Source organism: Calliphora vicina, chromosome 2 (genome assembly GCF_958450345.1).
Source record: "Calliphora vicina chromosome 2, idCalVici1.1, whole genome shotgun sequence".
In the NCBI taxonomy this organism is placed as follows: Eukaryota; Metazoa; Arthropoda; class Insecta; order Diptera; family Calliphoridae; genus Calliphora; species Calliphora vicina.
Window position 1 is genome coordinate 20615628 of NC_088781.1, and position 23559 is coordinate 20639186.

The following is a 23559-nucleotide window of genomic DNA, read 5'->3' on the forward strand; positions in this document are numbered from 1 at the left end:
CAGCGATGAGGCAAATTTTTGGATTAACGGTAGGGTTCTTATTCGGGAAAATTTTCCCGGAATTCCCGGGAATATTTTTTTTTAGAAATTTCATTGTGATTAGTTGAAAAACGAATGCTTCGATTATATTCATAGATTTTTTTTAGTTGTGGTAACCGAATTTATTGATTTTCTGTTTCTTGTATCGAAAAAATCTATCATTCGATTGGCAACAAATCAAAATGAATCTGTGCTGAAATAATACAGAAATACAGGTTTGTTATTAAACAAAATTGCGGCATATGGAACGAGATCAATCCACCAGGAAAATGCACCGTTTGGTCGGTTTACATGCTGGTGGCATCATCGGACCTTATTTCTTCCAAAATGAAGCTGGAGCTCGCAATACAGTCAATGGAGATCGTTACAGCACCATGATCAATGATCTCTTATTTAAAAAATATGGATGATATTGATCCGGACGACATGTGATTTCAACTGCCATACGACAGCAACCATGGATTTATTGAAATCAAAATTTGACAATAACTTGGTTTCGAGAAATGAACCTGTCAAGGTCGAGCAATTTCACACCTCTCGTTTATTTCCTGTGGGGTCACGTAAAGTCACTGGTTTATGCTGATAATCTTGAAACAATTGACGTCTTGGAGGCCAACATTGTTCGTGATATACGGCCAGCTATGCTCGAAAAATTTGCCCAAAATTGGACATCCAGTATATGCTTCGTCAGGAATGAATCGAAATCATTTTCAAATGTATTGATCTTTCGAATATTTTTTTACAATTTCAAGTTCTATTGGGCTTAAAAAAACCTTTAGTTTCACAAATAGTTCCAGAAAGCCTGTAAATAGCCAGTACTCGTTCTAGTTTGCGGTTGCGACCAATGATTTTAGTTTGAAATTATCACATACGGAAGCGTTACAAAGCCAGTACCATTACCCTGGAACGGTTCTGGAAACAGTTCTCTAATCGATGATTTTTTGTGGAATTACCTTAGCGCCATGGATTTTGGCTTTGGTATCGAATCGGCTGGTTGACTGGGCTTCACATACGATATTTTACTCTTCGGGTTATCGCAATGGATACGTTTTCTTAAACCAAGTAATTAATCGGTGCAAAAATGATGTTCTTTTATAGCGTTCAAGCATCATGTCGGACATGCAAAATCGTTTTTCAATGTCTCTCTGCTTCAATTCGTTGGATGAATCCTGCTTCTCGCAAATTTGAAATTGCTGCTGGAGTAGCTCCCAATGATTTTGAAAAGCTCTTGTTGAGTTTTACGACAATCTTCATAGATTATTGTATCCAATTCATTGTCTTCATCGTTTTTGGCTGGTCTGGGCGATCTTTGTCTTCCGTGTCAAAATCACCACTTCTGAACCGCACCTACCATCTCTCGTACGTTGAAACCGATGGAGCACATTCACCATAAGCTTTGGTGAATAATAGGACCATCATACACCCAAATAAATTTATTAGAATTTTTCCTATTGGGTCCGAGACTCATAAAAGGCAAACAATAAATGGTTTTACTTCATTCACCTTTTATTTTTAGTAATGCACTCTTTAATATTCTTAGTTTATTTTATATTTTAATGCATGTTTTTCTATCCCTGAATTGTTTAATCAAACCCACTGTGAAACACAATATTGCTCAAAAACCGGTAGTTTGTCGATTGTTCGATGTTTAAAGCCATAATGCCAACAAAGTGTCGAAGGGGTCAGCTACAATTACATCAACAATACCCACAGCGTTGAAGTAACAAAAAAAACGCTTAAAAAGTGTGACAAAGCAACAACATTCAGCTACTAAAACTTATTGCAGCACTTGCTCAAATAGAATATGAATATATGTATAAAAGCCTTATAATTAACGCTATTTAAAACAGCAAAAACAAACAACTTCTCTAACTTAATTTAAATGACATGATCCATGTTTGTTAGCAGCAGTTTGTTGATCAACCGACCATAAAACCAGATACCCAAAATGAACAGCGACCTAACCCACCAACCAACCAACAAACGAACAAACCAAACGTCCGTCAATTCGAGTGGTTGAACAATAATTAGCAACAGTAACATAAATTATTACAATTCATGACGGTGGCATTTAACAATTAGATTTAAACATTTTTAGCTACAATTTTGCTTAAAATGAGGGTTGGTTTTCATTTTAAATTTTTGAAAAAAAACACGCGCCAAACAATTAATTATTTTGTTGAAATTTATTCACAAAAAATTTACTTGAACAATTAAATTTAAATGGCAGCAAATTAATTTTAATTAAAATGAAAAAAGAAATCATTAGACATTTTGTCATTTTAACACGTTCAGTCGAGTGGTAGCAAGCAGTAAACCAGTCGGAAATGTATAGTTGCATTGATACTAGAACTTTTTACTTTAAATGTGAACAGAGGCAGGGTTTTATGTTGTGGCATGTTGCTTTCCATAATTAATGTAAACAGCTTTTACCGCAGTTTTATATTAATGTAATTTGAATATTTAATTGTTATTAAATTAAATTTCAAACTTATCTGTATCTATATTTAAAATGAGATGTGTTAGTGATATAGTGGTAATAATGAGGGATTTTAAGCGTTATATCTCGATGTCACACTTGATATAATACCCAAACGCTGAATATTAACCCTAGATAAATAAATATAGATCGGAAACTCTCCTGTCAAAGACCTAACTCAGTTGTCAAAAACCTATGTGGTGAGAATGTGTTAGTAGTTAGAGTTAAATTAACTTGACTTAGCAGTATTACAAAGATTATGGTGAAATATGTCGCGTGACAAATCATACTAAAGGTTGTAAAACAAATGCAAAGATTTCAACAAGACAACTCTCAATTTATAGCTATATTATTTAATTTTAATTTTAGAAAAAAATCTTTAATAAATTATGTTCCATTCCGATGATTTTCCCATTTTTCTAGAGGCTGAAAAAACGAGTGTCTCGTTCGGGATACCATCTTTGTCGCTAATATATTTGAAACAACTAATCGACAAAACCTATATTTTGCACAAAATATAGGGCTACCAATATATGTTATCGAAAAATGTAAAAAGAAGAAAAAACATGTTCAGATTTCATTATTTTTTCACTTGGGGTACGAATGTCGCGTTCAGGAAGTGGAAATGAAAATCAAATCAAGATTGTTTTAATATATATCCGCACAATTTGAAGCAGCATTGGACACAGAGTACTGTTGATGTCGAAAGAATCATTCGAAAACAAAAAACTAAAATTTTGTGAAAATGAGCAAATTCACTTAATTGTGAAAAAATTCGAAAAGAAGCGCAATATATATGTGAAAATTTGTACATAGCATGGGGAAAATGTTTTCAAAATTCAATTAATCGAAAGAAGAACACTAACTACTCAATTTTATGTATATCAAACAAAAAACTTAAATTTTGTGAAAATGAGCGAATTTACTTAATTGTGAATAAATTTTAAAATAATCCATCCATATTTATGAACGATATCTTATTTTATTCCTATTACATGTGGCTTTGCGATAAACTAATAAATAAATAATTTCAGGCGTTTTCGATTTTTCATGATTTTTTTAAAACAAAAAAATTTGATATTTTCACTTAAAAAATATATTTTTTGCTTCAATTTGTTATTATAACTCTGAAACTACTGAGCCGATTGAAACGCAATATATAAATGAAAATGTGTAAATAGGATGTGGAAAATGTTTTCAAACTTCGATCAATCGAAAGAAGAACAGTAACTACTCAATTTTTGTATATCATACAAAAAAATTGGGAAAATGAGCGAATTAACTTAATTGTGAATAAATTCGAAAAGAAACCATAGATATTTATGAGCGATATCTCATTTTGTTCCTACTACCTGTGGCTTTGCAATAAAGCAATAAATCTGAACAATTTCTGCCGTTTTCGATTTTTCATGAATTTTTTAAAACAAAAAAAATTGCTATTTTCAATTAAAAAATATATTTTTTGCTTCAATTTGTTATTATAACTCCGAAACTATTAAGCCGATTGAAACGCAATATATACATGAAAATTTGTTCACAGCATGGGGAAATTGTTTTCAAACTTCAATCAATCGAAAGAAGTACATTAACTACGCAATTTTATGTAAATAAAACAAAAAACTAATATTTTGTGAAAATGAGCGAATTAACTTAATTGTGAATAAATTCGAAAAGAAACCATAGATATGAGCGATATCTCATTTTGTTCCTATTACATGTGGCTTTGGGATAAAGTAATAAATCTTAACAATTTGTGCCGTCTTCTATTTTTCATGATTTTTTTAAAACAAAAAAATTTGCTATTTTCACATAAAAAATTACTGCTTCTATTTGTTATTTTAACTCCGAAACTACTGAGCCAATTAAAACGCAATATATAAATGAATTAAAGGTTATGTAATTTTAAATTTTTCTAAGTTTATTTTAACAATATCGGACTAACTGTTTTTGAGTTATCATTAATTATGTGGAGAAACTTCTAACAAAACTTATAATTTTACTTACAATTTTTTTAAAAAAAATCCCTCCATAGAATTAAAAAATTTTACCATTTTTGTACATATGTAGGTAGCCAAGATGGTTCAAACCTTTTTTTTACAATTTTTTTTTTTTTTGTTAAAAAACTATTTTTTATTCCAATTTATTTATTTTTAATTTTTTGTTTAATAAATATATATATTAGAGTCAAGGGCCAAATATAGCCCTTCAACATGTTAAAAAAACAATTTATATCTATACTTTTACTATCAGTTTGTCCGTAATGTCCATTCGTAAGATCATCTTGCTCTGTTACCATTCATTTTTCAATTGTTCTGATAATGAACCTAAGTAACCTCTGCTTCTGGGCGACATTTATCCTAGTGCATATAATAACTAAATACTAGAATTATCAATGTTTAGTTTTCATTGATTGAATTTGCAAATTATATTTCTACTGCTGCTATTACTACGACTACACTTAACCCCTGAAATGCAAATTCTATACTTCGAATCCAACTAGCACTTGCAGCAGCAGCAAAAAAAGAAACAAAAGAACACACTAAAAACGGAAACTGTTAACAAATCACGTCCTTGCCTAATTACCCTCTACGTAAGCAATTTTGAGTTAACGTGTTGCTGTTAATAATACATTGCAAACACAATATAAATTGATGAGCCTGTGATGCTACGAACAACGGCAACAACAGCGACAAGAGCGGCAGCAATAACAATAATCACGAAAACAACTGAACAAATTATTTCAGTTTTTTTTTTTGTTTTGTTTGTCTTCAGCTGAAAACGCAAAGACAAAACATAGGAGGCAGTCACAAAAACAACTAACTCTCTGAGCAAAAAAAAAAAAAACAATCTGTGAAAACGTTTACCAACACTGTTTATACAAACAGCATCCAAGAAATACAATTTCCATAGATACAAAACAACTTAGATGCGAATGTATGAGTAAAATTAAATAAAAAACAGCGCTCACACTTCAACACACATACAAACAGACATTGAAAATCAAATGTCTTCAAACAATCAGATTTAATAATGAGATACGCCACTCAAAATGTTCCCTGAGTAGTTTTGCCGTGGTAATAAAATGTAAACGAAATGGCCCATGTTTGAACAAAAAAGGGGGATACGAAAGCAGAACCACGAACTAAAAAAGAACACGAAAAGAAAGAGGAATAAGAATATTAATTTTATATTACGAGTTCACTCGCTCTATACAAAAACATAAACACACACAAACCCATACAAAAAGTCCAACAAAAAGGCCATAAACCTTTATTATGGTTAAAAAGAAGCAGACATTTAAAAGATATAGAATAGACACACATTACTTACATACATTTTAAGAATATCTGGGTAAAAACAAAACAGGGAAATAATACAACAACAATAACAAGAACTACTGCTACACCACAATCACACATTTGAAAACAAAAACATATTGGTGAGATTTTTATCATCCAGAGAATAAGAGTTTTATTTTTGGGGGGAGCACAATTTGAAGGGTCAGAAAGAGAGAGCGCAATTTGGGGAGACTCTTGTTTTGTGCTCAGTAAACCTGTTTTGTTGTGATAAGCTGGGCTGCCAGATGGTGTTTTAAGGAAAATCGTTAATTTTTCTTTATAATTGCAGTTATATTCTTAATAAATTGGGAATCAATTAATTGGAGAGGATTCGTATCACTCAGATCACAAATTCAGAAATATTTGTATTGTAGAATCTCCCGAAGTGGATCATAAATGGTTAGGATATGAGCAATAAATGGTTTTATTTATGTTCCACCAAAAATCGGAAAAATTTTACCGAATACCGAAACTTTTATTAAGAAAAACATGGAAAAATAAAATCGAAGGACTTATACTTTATTGATTAAGTAGCCAGTAACCAAAAAACCTATTATCTGAAAAAACAATTATTTGGGGATATTTATTTGGGGTATTTATTGAACTTCTTTTGTTTATTCCGAATAATGATTGTTTGGCAGAATATTAGCATCGGTTCGCTCTACTGATTTTTCATTAAAAATAATCGTCTTCATCACAAAACCGATATTTTACCAAAAAACTGACCACAAGCGTACTGTTCCATGATGCTTAATGAAATATTTCACATCGCTAATGATTGTTCCATCAGGAAAACTAAATATGTGTTAGTTACTGACAAAGGAGTCCTTCATATTTTTCACGCCTCGTTCCCTTTTCTTTTGAAGTGTAATTTTTTCTTAAATTTTAAGAAATAAAAGTTTGGTTAAATATAAATATTAAGTGATCCTATTGTGTAACAATCCAACATATCTCTATTAGCAGTCGCTAAGACAAGCAACTCGCTTCTCCTACCCATTTTAACTCCATAAAAAAGTTGACATCATTCCAGGGTATTTCTTGCGATGTCGTATATTGGTCTTCGGAATATGTGGCCAATCCAAGTCCATTTGCGTCTAAGTATCTTCATAGTAACAGGAGACATGTTCGAGATCGCTTGTAACTGATCGTTTATTGTCACCCAATTGGGCCAGAATATTCCGTTTATTTGACGGAGGCAACGATTAATGAATATTTGTAGTGTGGCTATTTGATGTTGTGTTGTACACCAGGTAGTGCAGCCGTATAGAAGAATTGATATGACGATGCAGTGGAATATGCGTATTTTTGTCTTTCTAGATATATGGCAAGAACGCCATACCTTGTATAAGCTATTGAATGCTACTCTCGCCTTATTTATCCTGTTGTTTATATCGTCTTCAGAACCCCCATCTTTGCTTAGAATACTTCCGAGGTAACAAAATGTTTTGACGTCCTCGATTGTCACATTATACAATGTGAGGGGAGATGAGTTCGTTGAACATTATTTTGGTCATTATCTTGGTCTTCCCGATATTAATTTTCAAGCCCACTTCTGTTGCGTTGGCTGCCAGTTTCTTCAGTTTGTCTTCGATATCGGAGAAACGATGGGCTGAGGTATTCATTTAAATTCCAGCGAATACCACGGGGAGAGTCTATATTAGTTTGTTCCATAATAGAATCAAGTATGCTGAAGTATACTCCTTAAGAAATAATTCGTCAGTTATTTTGAGGTAATATGAATTACGACCCAGGCTTTCGTTCGCCGTCCTGCGCCAACTGGTCATACAATAAAGCTGATCTTCCTAAAGAGACTGGTACAATATATGAAGAGCGCCAGAAGTCTTAGTTGTGCTCGTTCCAATGTTTGTGTATCGCGAACGGTGTTTCGTCTCTTCAGCAGATTTTGGTGAAATACATTCCATTATAAAGTGCAGAAATTCCTTCTGCAAACCATGAATTGCGTCTAAATTACCTGCAGCATTCCAAATTTAATGCGAAAGATTTTCGGCCCAATTCATTATAAGTGAATCGAAAAAGGAATACATAAACAATCACTAAGAATCCACGTACATCAAGACTCGAAGTGACTTCATGGTGCTCAGTTTACGCCGGAGGTGCCTTCAAGTCCTATTTTATCGATGTATTTGTAAGATGGTATTTAGGACTGGAGGTTACGATGCATGTGCAAATACCTCTCGCTTGACAATGGGCATTTTGAGTAATACGTTTCCGGGTCGCCTAATACCTCGCTTTGGCAGTTCTCAGATGACAGCAGGATCTTTCGATAAGACCATTCCAGAACTTTCACGAAATCACGTGGACATTATACATACCCTGGAAATATCCGACGAAAATTCGGGAAATTTTCACTATTAGAGTAGACTATTTCAGCGATATTATCTTCAATATGTAATGGAAAATCCTTAAAGGTCCAGAAAACCAAAATGAGGAAGAAACTGAATAAAATATTCAGTCAAATCTGGAACAATCCAAAACTCTTTAAATGTATTTAAATTTTAGAATACTTTTTAGCAGATTTTTCTGGTGTGCTACGTCACTTGGAGGAATTTAATTCAATTCATTATTATATCTTCAACAAAAAACCAGGAGAATAATTTTATATACTCGTATCTAACGATTTGTTTAGATCATTGGTAAGCAAATAGAGGCATTTAATTTGTGTTCTTTTTTGGGTAAAAGATAAAATATCCACAACAACATCAAGCAACTGAATGAAATGTGTGTATTTTTGCGCTCTTTTGTTCACATTCGGGTTGTTTGACGAAAATCATCGTAACCTGAACAATATGAACGCCTACCATGGGTTTAGATATTTTTAAAGTTGTTGGGTTTTGCATTATACATAATATTCTATAAAAATGCGTGGTGATTTTGGAGGCATTACACTATGGAGATTGTTGTAAAACTCAACAAGAGCTTGCAAAATCATTGGGTGCTACTCAAGCAGCAATTTCAAAACGTTTACGAGCAGCAAGATTTATCGAAAAGCAGATAAAATGAAAGACGATTTTGCATTACCGAATTACTTTGCAGTGAAAAATGGATCCATTACAATAACCGGAAGGTATGTGAAGCCCGTCCAACTAGCCGTATGGACACCAAAGCCAAATATCCATGGCGCTAAGGTAATGCTTTGTATTTAGTGGGAGCAAAAGGGTCCTATCTGTTATGAGCTGCTGAAATCTGGCCAGACCATCACAACTAATTCATTTGAAGCGATCATTGTCCAAAACACATGTTGCAATACCTGTTAGAAAGTATTTAGAATGCAATGGTTGGGATGTTTTGCCTCACCCGCCTTATAGTACAGAACGTGCCACGTCCGACTACTATTTGTTTCGATCGATGCAGAACACTATGTGGGATACGCTTCACTTTGGAACTGAGTATTCGTTATTGGCTTTATTCGTTGTTGGTCTCAAAAGATGAAAGAAAATCCCACCCAATACATCGGCCTAAAGATCAGGGATTCCTGAAAACATTATTCCCTTTGCTAAGCCTCTATTGAATAATGTCCTTGATACTTTTGGCTGCGGTGTTGCTCTTATTTCCAATTTGGAAATTCCAAATATAAATTATTAAAAATTCTAAAAGACACTTACAAATGTACTTTACCATTTTAAATTACATTTTTTTCTACATTCATTGAAATAATCCTCAAAATTCCAATAAATATTAATAAATCTGGCAGCCACAACAAAAAAATTTGTATTGATTTAAAAATTCCCCATCTAGAGAGCGCAAACTCTTGTCTCTCTATGTGTTTACAAAGAGCTAGAAAGAGTGCTAAGAGAGCAGCATAGAGTGTGAGATAAACCTTTATCATTCAATTTATTTTCCACACAAAACTAAATTTTACTATACAATATTTTCAAATCGGCCTGTTGCATTTAGTACCTGATGTGTTGTACGTAAATAATGGCGTAGTAACGCATCTTGCAAAAAAAAAATTTCCAATTTTCGTTTAAAGAATAAAGTTTTTAAAAACACAACAATTATTAAATATATTTTTTATGAAAGTTTAAGACAAAAAAATAAATAACGTGAAAAATTATTTAAAAGTAAAATTGATTTAAATATTTAAAACGGTTCGTGTAAAATATTGTTTTATAACTCAAAAAAAAAGAATTCCAATTTAAATATTCTTAAAACGTTTTGTATGCGTTAAAACCAAATGTATCTATCAGATACTAGATACATGTGTTTTTGTGTATAGATTATATTATAGAAAAAATATAAAAAAACAACAACAACAAAATATAAAAAAAATAACAAAACGTAAATACTTTTAGACAGCAACCATCAACAATTTAAATTAAAGTTTTTTTTTTGTTGTATTTTCATGTGTATATGAGTGTGTTTGTGTATGTTATTATTATTATTTTGTTTAAATAAAATGTTATGTACGTGTCGTGTAGCTAAAAATACTCAAAAACCAAAAACAAAAAAAAAATCCAACAAGCGAGTTTACACTCTCATTATAAACAAAAAAAATATTCAAGAGACGTGCTTCCAAAATCCTCCAAATTTACAAATTAACAACAACAAAATGTAATAAGAATTTAAGAAAATCAAGAAAAATCAATTCATTACAATAAGAAAAATATTTGAAAAATTTGAAAAAAATTATGAATTTTGTTCAAAATTACCAAAGTATTTTAAAGATATTTGTTTAAAATATAAAGAAAATAACATGAAATGTTATAAAAATTGTATAGAGTTGTGTGTCAAGAATATTATTATGAGAAAACAGTGACAATTTTCAAATGTATTTTAAAGATATTTAAGGAATTTGCTTAAAAAATTTACAGAAATGTTTCATATCATGGATTTATTTTACAAATGTGAAACTATAGAAGTTTGTATAAAAATTTAAAATAAAATTAGAATTAGAAAACCTTTAAAAACAATAAATTACAGAAATACGTTAAAAATGATTATAGTTATATGAAAAGATACAAATGTGTTTCAAAGATATTTAGTGTATGTTGCTTAAAATTTAAAAAAACGGATTAAAAATTTGTTTATTTGATTTTTATAAGTGTCAAAATATAAATTTTATTTAAATTCTTATCAAAACTGCTAAAAGATACAAAAGTATCTTAAAGATATTTTCACGCAATTTAAGTAAAAATGCTTAAAAAACTTTGGAAAACCTAAAACAATTTGTTTATATTTGAAATAAATTAAAAATTGTCTTGAAAGTTTATGATTTTATTTAGAAGATACAAATTGTAGCTGAAATAAATTTCGTGGATTTTACCTTAAATGTTGTTTAAAATGACTAAAAATTATTTATTTTCTTTTAAATTACTATGAAAAGTGTGAAGAGATATAAATCTATCTTAAGGATTGTTTATGGTTTAAGCTACAATGCTTAGAATTTTTGGAAAACTAAATTAAAATGTTTATAGAAATTTTTTAAGTTTCAGCAAAAAGAGCTCTAAGATATTTTATGGATTTTGATGTTAATGTTGTTTAAAATGTTATAAAATCATTGATTTTGTTTTTATCACTATAAAGATCGAGATTTTATTCAAAGTGTTTTGAAAATATTTAAAAGATACAAATATGTATATCTTAAAGATATTTTCACGGATTTAAGCTGAAAATGTTTCAAAAATCCAATATATGAGTTAAAAGATACAAATAAAGCTCTAAGATATTTTATGGATTTTGATGTAAATGTTGTTTAAAATGTTAAAAAATCATTAATTTAGTTTTAGTCAATATAAATATCGAGATTTTATTCAAATTGTTTTGAAAATTGATGAAAGATACAAATGTATCTTTAAGACATTTGCACGGATTTAAGCTCAAATAGTTAAAAATTTAGCAAAACATTAAAATATGTATGTAAATTTTAATGAAATGAAAACTTTCTTCAAAAATTCAATATTTGAGTTAAAAGATACAAATGTATCTTAAAGATATTATGAGAATTTTGTTTCTAAATGTGTTAAAAAAAGTATAAATCAATGATTTTGTTTTAATATGTGAACAATTTAATTTGTATAAAACAAATTGTTGCAAAAAGTATTAAAAGATACAAATGTATCTTAAGGATATTTTTACTTAATTGTGCTAAAATACTTAAACCAATTTTATAACATTCCCAATATGCATTTTTACTGGAATTCAAGTTGAAAGCAAGTGTAATTCAAGCCTTGAATTATAGTCAAGCAATTGAATTATGGTTGTATTACACTTTATAACAATGGCATTCTCCAGCAAAAAGGAATCATAAATTCAAGCCATATATTTTTTAATTGAAAAATATTTAATTTTTCAAGTATTTTTCAAGTTTTAAACATCAATTTCAATTTGAACAGTTTTCAAGTAGTTGCTTTTTTTGGGGTTTTGGTGCTTATTGGATTAAACTTTTTATTAAATAAAATGTGTAATCTTGGCCTAACAAGAACTGTTTAAAATATACAATAGGATTTCAAAGATTTTTCAAAATTTCAATGATAAAATCAAAAAGATACAATTGTATCTTAAAGATTTAATTACAATAATAATACTTAAAAATTCAGGAAAAGATTCCCAATAAAGCTACGTTTCCGCATACAACGTAATCGGCACCGAAAACGAAATTCCATACATTTGCACCGAAAAAAAGTTCGTTTCAGAAATCGGCAACGAAAATTGAGAACGAAACGGCACCGATTAGTAACGAAAAACCTGTCACTTGGGGCTGGAAAGAAAACAACTTTAAGTAGGTTGATTTCGGTGCTGTAGGAATGAAATTATTTTTTATTTCAAATTGAAAGAAAATCAAAATGAATAAAAAATAAATGTTCTTTATTGGAAGATGAAAAAATAATAGATTTTGTCAAAAATAATGAAATTCTATTTAATTTCAAAATGACAATTTAAAAACTGAAACGAAAACAATTCAGAAACGAGACGGTGACGAACACCAACGTTTTTCAGTTTCAGTTTTCGTTATTGGCGCCGATTACGGTGTATGCGGAAACCCAGCTTAAGCTCCAAAGCCCCAAAAATTCAAGCACTTGAACATTTTGTTGGAATTTGACTTGAATGCAAATATAATTATGTTTTAAACTTGAAAAATATTTGAAAAAATTAAATATTTCTCAAATAAAAAACATAGGCTTTTTACTGGAGAATGCTGTTGATGTAATACAACTATAATTCAATTGCTTGACTATAACTCAAGGCTTGAATTGCACTTGCTTTCAACTTGAATTCCACTAAAAATGCTTATTGGGGTTTAACATTTAATTAAAAGATAATGAGATAATAATAATACAAAAAAAATCTACCAATGTATCTCAAAGATTTAAATGGAAATTTATTTTAAAAATCACAACATTTTTAGAGAACATAGAATGCTTAACAATTTAAAAATCATTAAATAATCTATGAAAACAGAAAAAAACAAAAATTTTAACTAATACTTTTAAATATTAAAATAATAGTGAAAAGATTTAAATGCATCTAAAAGTTGTTAACTAAATACTAAAAATTTTTTTGGAAATTTAAATTTTTTTGTTTAAATGAGCATAAAAATATAGATTTTTGGAAAATTTTGTGAAGTTTGCTAAAAGATATAAATGTTTATTTGCTACATTTTTTTTCTTTAAATTTAATTTTTTTCTTTAAAATAAATTTTTTGTAAATCGGTGCGAAATATGCTGTGAAATAATACAAATTTTATTGCTAAATATTCAAAATATATTTTATATGAATACCTATATAAAATAAATTTTATAAATTCATATTTAAACAGGCAAATTTAAAATATTTATTATTATTACAAACAATTCATATGAAACTACAAGTTTTTTCTAGTTAATACTAATTATTTGTGTAAATACAATATCATTAGTACAATCGTTAAGTGTTTAGCCAAATATTTGGCAGACATAAAATCTTGCTCATGCAAAAAAAAAAAATTATATAAATATTTGCCAAACGAATTAAATACTTAAATTAAAACTGAAGAGTTTAAAACTAGAGACGCAGAAAACATATTGATTTTAAAAATAACAAATAAATAATAAAAACTTTAGGATGCTAAACAATTCATGATTTTCAGACAAATCTGAATTAATAATATTATTATTATTAATTCAAAGTTTTATATATATAAAAAATTACATGTGTTTAGATTTTTATTTAGAATTTTCTAAAAATATTTTTTAGCTATATTTTTAGGAATTCTAAAAGAATTTATATTGTTTTGTTTAGTTTACAGTTTGAAAATTTTAAATAATTTTATTTACACCCCAAATATCTTTGAGTTTTTGTATCTTTCAGCTACCTTTTTATGTTTAAAAAATGTTAAGCAGTTTAATTATTATGCAAAATATTACAAATTTACAACAATAGTTTATGTTGTTAACCACAACACGTTTTCTAAAACTATTTTTATTTACGATACCTAAGAATCTGAGAAAAGTAAACTTAATTTAAAAAAAAATATGTAGAAATAAACGTTTAATAAGAACAAGTTGAAATGTTACATTTATTTATAGAGAGATGTTAATATTTAAAGTATTTTTTGGCTACTAAAGTATCTGTCATATATTGAATAAAGTATCTTTGAGATTTAAAGTCCTTTTGCTATAATTAATTATCATCTTTAAGATGCTAAAGTACCATAATTGAGGAACTGAAATATCCTTGAAGTTTTAAAGTATTTGTGAAATAATTAATGAAGAAACTATTAGATAGTAAAGTATCTCTGAGATACTAAAAGTATCTTTGAGTATCTTGTAAGTACTAGAGTTTCTTGGAGATACTAGAGTATCTTGGAGATAAAAGAGTAACTTGGAGATACTAAAGTATTTTAGCGATACTAGAGTATCTTGGAAATAGAAGAGTATCTTGGAGATAGAAGAATATCTTGTAGATACTAAAGTATCTTGGATATAATAATGTATCGTGAAGATATTAAAGTATCTTGGAGATGCTAGAGTATCTTGGAGATACTAGATTATCTTGGAGATACTAGAGTATCTTGGAGATACTAGAGTATCTTGGAGATACTAGAGTATCTTGGAAATACTAGAGTATCTTGGAGATATTAAAGTATCTTGGAGATACCAAAGTATCTTGGAGATACTAGAGTATCTTGGAGATACTAGAGTATCTTGGAGATACTAGAGTATCTTGGAGATACTAGAGTATCTTGGAGATACTAGAGTATCTTGGAGATACTAGAGTATCTTGGAGATACTAGAGTATCTTGGAGATACTAGAGTATCTTGTAGATACTAGAGTATCTTGTAGATACTAGAGTATCTTGTAGATACTAGAGTATCTTGTAGATACTAGAGTATCTTGTAGATACTAGAGTATCTTGTAGATACTAGAGTATCTTGTAGATACTAGAGTATCTTGGAGATACTAGAGTATCTTGTAGATACTAGAGTATTTTATAGATACTAGAGTATCTTGTAGATACTAGAGTATCTTGGAGAAACTAGAGTATCTTGTAGATACTAGAGTATCTTGTAGATACTAGAGTATCTTGTAGATACTAGAGTATCTTGTAGATACTAGAGTATCTTGGAGATACTAGAGTATCTTGGAGAAACTAGAGTATCTTGTAGATACTAGAGTATCTTGTAGATACTAGAGTATCTTGTAGATACTAGAGTATCTTGGAGATACTAGAGTATCTTGGAGATACTAGAGTATCTTGGAGATACTAGAGTATCTTGGAGATACTAGAGTATCTTGGAGATACTAGAGTATCTTGGAGATACTAGAGTATCTTGGAGATACTAGAGTATCTTGGAGATACTAGAGTATCTTGGAGATACTAGAGTATCTTGGAGATACTAGAGTATCTTGGAGATACTAGAGTAATTTGGAGATACTAGAGTATCTTGAAGATACTAGAGTATCTTGGAGATACTAGAGTATCTTGGAGATACTTGAGTATCTTGGAGATACTAGAGTATCTTGGAGATACTAGAGTATCTTGGAGATACTAGAGTATCTTGGAGATACTAGAGTATCTTGGAGATATTAGAGTATCTTGGAGATACTAGAGTATCTTGGAGATACTAAAGTATCTTGGAGATACTAGAATATCTTGGAGATACTAGAATAACTTGGAGATACTGGAGTATCTTGGAGATACTAGAGTATCTTGGAGATACTAGAGTATCTTGGAGATACTAGAGTATCTTGGAGATACTAGAATATCTTGGAGATACTAGAGTAACTTGGAGATACTGGAGTATCTTGGAGATACTGGAGTATCTTGGAGATACTAGAGTATCTTGGAGATACTAAAGTATCTTGGAGATACTAAAGTATCTTGTAGATAATAAAGTATCGTGAAGATACAAAAATATCTAGGAGATACTAAAGTATCTTGGAGATACTAAAATATCTATGAGATATTAAAGCATCTTTGAGATACAAAATTATTCCTTAGATTTGTGAAAAAAATTAGGATTACTCCATAATCTTATGAATTAGGTACGAAAACTTGGACAAATATCTTTAAGATACAATAATTTTTAAAGTTAAAATATATTTTTAACATTAAATGCAACTTTATACCATCAAACACAAACAATTATTATAAAATACCTTCAAACTACAAAAAATATGGAAAATTAGAGATCAAATCTGGATCAAGAACTGCACAAACACACTCAAACACACAGAAAACATACAAAAGTATCTTAAATATACAAAGAAATATAAGATACAAAAGTATCTAAAAGTATTTACGTTGAAAATACAAAACTATCCTAAAGACTCCAAGAAGTGAAATTAAAAACAAATTTTTCATAATTTATTATTAAAATTACAGATAAAAAAATCAATCATTAAAATAACAAATTGAAATATTTAAGAAAAATCTATTAAAATAGCAAGAAATTGAAAAAAAACGCAACATTTTAAAAAAAAGTGCAATTACATGATCAATAAACCTGTAATTATCAGTAATACAAGCAGTGTTGAAAATAAATCATTTTTGAATAAATAGTGTTTTACATGCTAAATTACAACAACAACAACTACCACTAACTACAAAAAAACAACATCATCAAAAAGACACACACTTCAGACTTAATTTTTGTCTGAAGCAACAACAAGAAAAAACAAAACAACCAAAGTGTTGGTCAACTATTTATTTGTTCTCAGTTGGTTAATGTTCCCCATGGATTAAATTTCACCTGATTTTTTAAATCTACTGTCGTACGTTTTTTCTTATTTTTTTTTGTTCGTTTGTCTCGTTCGTACGTATTTTTTTTTACGTATCGCCACCTTTCGTCTATAATTATACTCAAACGTGATCACGAGCCTCACACCAAAAAATATTAAACTACAGCAGCAGCAACAACTACAACAACGACAAGTTTGCCAAAGTAACAACAATCACATCACTTCCATCTTAACAGCAACAACAACGAAAACAACAACAAAAAAGCTGTGAACTTAAAATTTCAGCATAAATCCAGCATAAAGAAGAAAAAAAGAAGCAAAGAACTTTTTGAAATAAAATCAAAAAATCCAAGAAGAAGCGCATAAAGTAAAACAATAACAAAAACAACATAATAACGAGCTTTAGTGCAACAAAAATAAAACAAACGAAAGAAGAAAGGATCGTATCGTATCGTTTTAATACCAGAAACCCTTCTTTATACAACAGCTAGTTCTTGTTGTTATTATTGTGAACTTGGAAGGGAGCTTCAGTACAAAAACAACACAACACAAAAAATTATATGAACAACAACATTGACGCCATTGAGACCGATCATCATCATCGTCTACGTCGTCTACACTTCGTCGTCGTTGTCGTTCAGTTGCAGTTATATCACGTTTGTGCATGTGTTCGTTAAATTTACCTTTAACAAAAAAAAAAAAACAATAACAACAACAAAAAGTACAACATCATTATCTTGCTCATCATCATCATCCTTTTTTTCACGAAAACAAAACAAAAATCCAGTTTTTTGTTTTCTTTGAGGCCTTTTTTTTGTGTCGTGTCGTCGTCTTCTGGTTTCGTTTCACAAGTCTTCCCTTCGTGTGTAACACAACAACAAGAAGCAGAAGAAGAAGAAGAGTGAAGTTAGCAAGTGAGTGCCTGCATATACGAGAGATAAAGAGAATCGTGCAATAATTTATTTTTATTCATATTTGTTGCATTTCTACTACATTCTTCTTGTTGTTGGCTGGCTTCTTTTGGTAACCGTTTCACAACATTGGCAACAACCATCCAACACAACAATAAGAAAAAATTCTATACAAATCAAACGTCATTGGATTTTATGGTCAATTGTTATTTGTTGTATCTCAAACACACAAACCTTAACATAAGCTATAGCAATGCTATAAACCTGGTCTCGAAACCAACTTAAACAGAAATCTATAAATCTCATCATTGATTTGGGATTTTCCTTACTCTCTCTCTGTACATCTCTCTCTGTTTAATTTTGAGAGTTTCTTAAGGAATAATAAGAACATTTTCAACAACAACTTACAGACAAAAACTACGTAGACATGGCGCCGAAATCCAGAAAGAAGAAGGCAAATGGTAAATATATTTATATTTCTTTTTTTGTGTTATTTCCTTTTTTCTTTTAGTTTTCTTTTATTTATTTTTTTTTGTATGTTCTGTGTTTAATATTAATAATTTATTTTTAAGCTTGTTCTCTGGTTGTTCAATAAAGGTACAATGCTTAAGCCAAGAGATTAAAAATGTACAATACTAGAGATTAAGTTAAAGACTAGATTTAGATTTAGGCAAAAATGCTTAGACAAGATTTGTTTGCCATTATAAGCAAGGAATACAAAAAGAAAATCATTAGATTGTAATTTATGTGTAAAAAGTAAAGACAGTGCATTTTATATTTTTTTTTGTACTAGAGCCATTCAAAGTGTTATCATTAAAATCTTGGCAAATATAGAAAGGATTCTAAGGTAGTTTGGCTAAGTTAAAAATAATTGAAGGAATTATAGATTTCTAGGTTGAGATAAAAATTTGTTAATTTAAATATAAGCCCCTTCTAGCTCTTTCCGGTCATGTTCTTTCATATTCCCTTAACTTTTCGTACATAATCTCAGTATTTGAGCCACAGATTTTTCCAGCCTGTCATTATTAAATAAATTATATATTAAAGATCTCTTTAATACCAATTGAATCGTTTATTTCAAAAACCAGTCAAGCAACAAAAAATCCAAAATTGAGTTATTGGTTGATTACTGTTTTGTAAAGGTAAATGCACCGTTTAATGCAAAAAAAAAATACTGTCCCCTATTATGTTGCAGTAAAGCTGAGAAATCTGTGTTTAGTGCAGAAAGAAGTCAAGTGACAGCGCTTTATATTTTTCAAATGGATAACTTTCATTGGAAAAAATATCAATTTTGTAAAAGTAATTTTTAGGTTGTTAAGAAGTTCTTCTTGAATTACTTCAAATCAATAATTAGTTGCTTGATTCAATTGAAGATAAACATTTGTGATATTAAATATAATCCTTTTCTTGCTCTACACAATGTTTCCACTCATACTGTTTGAACTATAGTAGTCATGCTTCCTAAAATACTCAACGCTTTCGGACAGATTCTTAGTATTTCATCAAAACATTTTTCTGCCCGGCATTTCTTGTATTTGGAAAGTTGTATATAAAAGCTTATCTTAAGATTTCTTCGAAATGTTAGGTAAAATATCTATGTGGTAGTAATTTATAGTCCAAATAAAGCACTTGCAATGAAACTATTCAGCCCAATTAGGAATTAAAAATCCGTGGAAGTCTTCTCCCTTTCCCCATTTTCAACACTGAATTTGAATAGGAAAAAGGAAAAATACTCCCTCGGATTTTTTATTCATAATTGGGCTGATTGTGAGTTTCAGAATACATTTATTTGTATACTTTTGCCTGATAAAATTCAATAATTTGACTGAATTTGTTTCTAATACATCTCTAATCTCTGCTGACACTGCTTTATATTTTCTCACATTTCCTAGTCTTTTCAAATGCACCCTCCTTTTACTAAAAGCGTTCTCAGCAGATACCCAATCGATCGTATCGATCAGCATATATCTAGATCTCTTGTTTATTGCTTATTCCCATTATGATATCCAACTTAAATTGTAATTTTTATTTATTACTAAAGTTTTTTAATCCTTCCAAATAAAACCATTCAGTAATTTGTCAAAAACATCTTAGCAATGCTTTCTTTTAATGGATGGATAAGTTTCTTTTCTTCAATTTCCTTCCTTGATCATTTTGCCAACCATCATGAATAAATCCTGAGACTTATCTGCATTTTCTCCCATTTCCATATAGTTTTTGCAAACGTTCACTCACTTCTTTTAATAAAAATATTCTCATTACCAAATTTTGATTCGTTCAATAGCTATAATTACTGTTTCAGCAGCTTCCTATACCGATCAGTATATAGATATTTTGTGATCGTTGCAAATCTATGACACCCAACCCAAATACTTTGTTGTTTTAACATTTTACTAGAGTTTGTTTCGCCCTTCCAAATTGATTCTTGATTCCTTGATTCGTCAAAAACATGATCCTTTTTAAAGATGCTCTTTTTTTATGGAAATATACCTTCTTTTTCTTTCAATACGATCCAATATGTTGGAATGAAATTCTTCTTTGATTATTTTGGCTAAAAGTCTCAACAAAATCTATCGCCATCGATATTGTCACCGATCTGCATGTTTCGACTGTTGTTTTGTCTTTAACGCATTGGATATGGAGGTTTTAACCTCCATATCCAAAAGATTATACTTCCATGATTGTTGTAGATAGCGGAGTCGATATAGCCATGTCCGTCAGTATGTTGAAATCAACTTTCCGTAGCCTACAAATAACTTACAAATATGATTCATAAATCAATATAACCGCTATAGACCCGGTTTGGCTGCTATTTAAAATCGAGAAAATCGGCCCACAAATGGCTGAGAAATAAAGAAAAAACCAGACGCATGTAACGCAATAGTAAGTCGGGCATTAAAGGGTCAAAATCGGGAAAAATATTTTTTAACCGGATTTTTTTTAACCAAAAAAAAATTTTTTATTATAAAATTTTTTTAATTAAAAAAATTTGAAAAATTTAAAAAAAAATTTTTTGTATAAAATTTTTTCAATTGAAAATTAATTTTTTTCACCAAAAAAATTTGTTTATCATAAAATTAGTTTCAATAATAAATTTGTAAAAAAATTTTGAAAAATTTAAAAAAAAAAATTTCCATAAAATTTTTTTCACTTGAAAATTAAAAAAATTAAATAAAAATTGTAAATTCTGTGGTACCTAAAAATATTTAAAATTTTTATTTTAAAGAATAATTTGGTGAAGGTTATATAAAATTCGGCACCGCCGAATATAGCTCCCTTACTTATTTTAACATATTGTTGCCTAGGAGGTGGTAAAATGACGGATTTGAGACACTCTATAAGAGATCAGGAAACACAACATAGTCACGGAACTGGTACGCAATTGACACTCAGGAATATCAAAAAAAGTAATGCAGATATCAGATTTGATTGGTCAACAGCGATGTTAGTTAGTTGTGTAGTAATCAATTAACTCTTCATCCAAAATGATCTTTTTGACTTGTAGCTTAGAAGGCTTACTTTCAGTTATAAAAATCCTTATGCAAACCCTCATTTCGAGTATTTGAAATCGTTGTAGCAACAGTTGAAGGACCACATATCTATATTTCGTTTGGCTACTTATTTTATTTAAAGAAACTTAAAGATCTTCCAACTTTTATAAGTTACCTTTTAGATAATCTTAATTTAATATATGTGATCTTGAAGATCTTTAATTAAAATACTCCTTTAAGATTTATGTGGTTTAATTCAACTTGACATTTCTCTTTAAATTAAAAAAAAACAATGATCATAAACATATTTTCGTAACACTTTTAAATCCAACAGTCGTGTTTCAAATAAATCTTAACTTAAGCAATTCTTGGAATTTAAATTAAATAACAAAAACAGCAATTTGTTTAAAAATCAATCTTCGTTTTTTTGTTTTGGTTTAAAGAAAACATTTCTGCAACATTTTATGCTTAAAATTGATTACGTCAGTTAAAAACCATTTCCAGAAACACCTTTGTTTATGGAAACAATTGCTTTATAGAAATTTGACCAGGTTTCTTAAACATTTTTGAAATTATTTTTAGGATTAATGTGGAACACAGTGAAACCAGTTTGCAACTATCAGATTTGTTTTCTTATTTTTTTAATTTTTTTTCCAAAAAAGTGTTTCTAATTTTGAATTATTAGCCTAATAAAACAATAACACCAGCAACCAAGAGAGTGAATTAAGGTTTTTAGCCAAAAGGTGTTTAAATTTTTGTAACCTTTATATGAAGTCCAACACCGAATTGAGGTGATTTTGTTTAGAGCGTTTTTTTTTGGTGCTGTGACCGTTTATTGTTTTCAAAGACTGCCTGTGGCGATTTTTGTTTGCCAGTTCTTCTTTGTGTTTTAAATTCTTTAGAGTTTTTTTTTTGGTGTTTTTGTGTCTTATTGTAGCAAAACACACCTTTTCATTTGAAATTGTTGGAATAATTTGAGATTTGGAACGATAGAATTTGAAATTTTTATTAGAAATGTTTGAAGGCTTAAAAGTGAGACAGACGCGTTCACACTATATAGAGAATAAAAAAAAAACATTTAAGTCTCCAAGATTTGAATTAGAAATATTTTTGAACATTTAATTTATTTCTTAGACAATTTTAACTATTAAAAAGTCTTAATTCATTTGAATTACATAGTTTTTCGAAATTTCCTTTAACACAAAATTCCCACCTAACCATCAAAGCGGTTTTTACCTGTCTTTCACTAAAAAGAAATGTCAACAATTTTTATTAAAATGACAACTGGGTTTTTCTTATTTCCAAACAACACACAGCCCATTTTCAAACACATGTCTGACATGAGAAACATGTTTCCAAAATCAAACGAAAAAAAAAAAATTCATGCTACAAAATTTTAACAAAAAAAGAAATTCCCAATAGCTGGAATGAATACAAACGCACAGGATATAAAACATTATTTTTAAAATGACAGCTCCAAGTACTTGAAACAATACACAACTTGGTACTCTTTCTTACATATTTTTAAACATTCAAACAGAGACCCACAGACGGACTTAAATATCCCATACATTTATTACTACGTATTGCTATAGTAAAGTATCTCTGTAACTACATTCACTTACAACAATTCCTATATATTTTCTTGTTTTTATTTTTTCAACTTTTACATGGTACTTTTGTTGTAACCTGAGCTGCATACAAATCACTTTGTGTTTTAAGAGAAGAGAAAAAAAATCTTTACAAAATCATCATTAATGCATTTTTAATAAATCTTTTAGAAAAAACATTTCTTTCCACTGAAAATGGATTTAAAATAGTTGTAATAATAATAATAATTTTTTTAATTAATGGATTGTTTTTTGAGCATAGGGAAACATATTAATTGCATTAAAGTGGAAACTGTCTTTAAGTACGAGTTTGTATTGACACATTTTCAAGTAGTTGAAGAGGTTTTTGGAGAAAATTAAGGAAATTTATGGGAAATTAATGGAGAGTTTTTAAAGTATGTTTAAAGATTAAAGAAAGGATAGAGTTCTAAAGGATTCAAATATTTAAACTCGGAATAATAAGGATCTGTTTTGAAACAAATGATCGCCTGCCTGTTTCTAACCAATGAT

The 23559-nt window shown here is 29.4% G+C and overlaps 1 protein-coding gene across 2 annotated transcripts in view; it reads left to right on the forward strand.

The window, feature by feature from the left end:
• The window catches only part of tkv (thickveins), a 392745-nt gene that overhangs the window by 289062 nt on the left and 80124 nt on the right, over nt 1-23559 (forward strand). The window contains exon 1 of one of the 2 annotated variants that reach the window (XM_065499507.1): nt 16688-18409. The exons of the other annotated variant lie outside the window; for it this stretch is intronic. Coding sequence (XP_065355579.1) covers nt 18376-18409 — 34 coding nt within the window. The 5' untranslated portion in view covers nt 16688-18375. Of the gene's footprint in view, nt 1-16687; nt 18410-23559 lie in introns of those variants that run through there. 2 annotated transcript variants of the gene reach the window in all.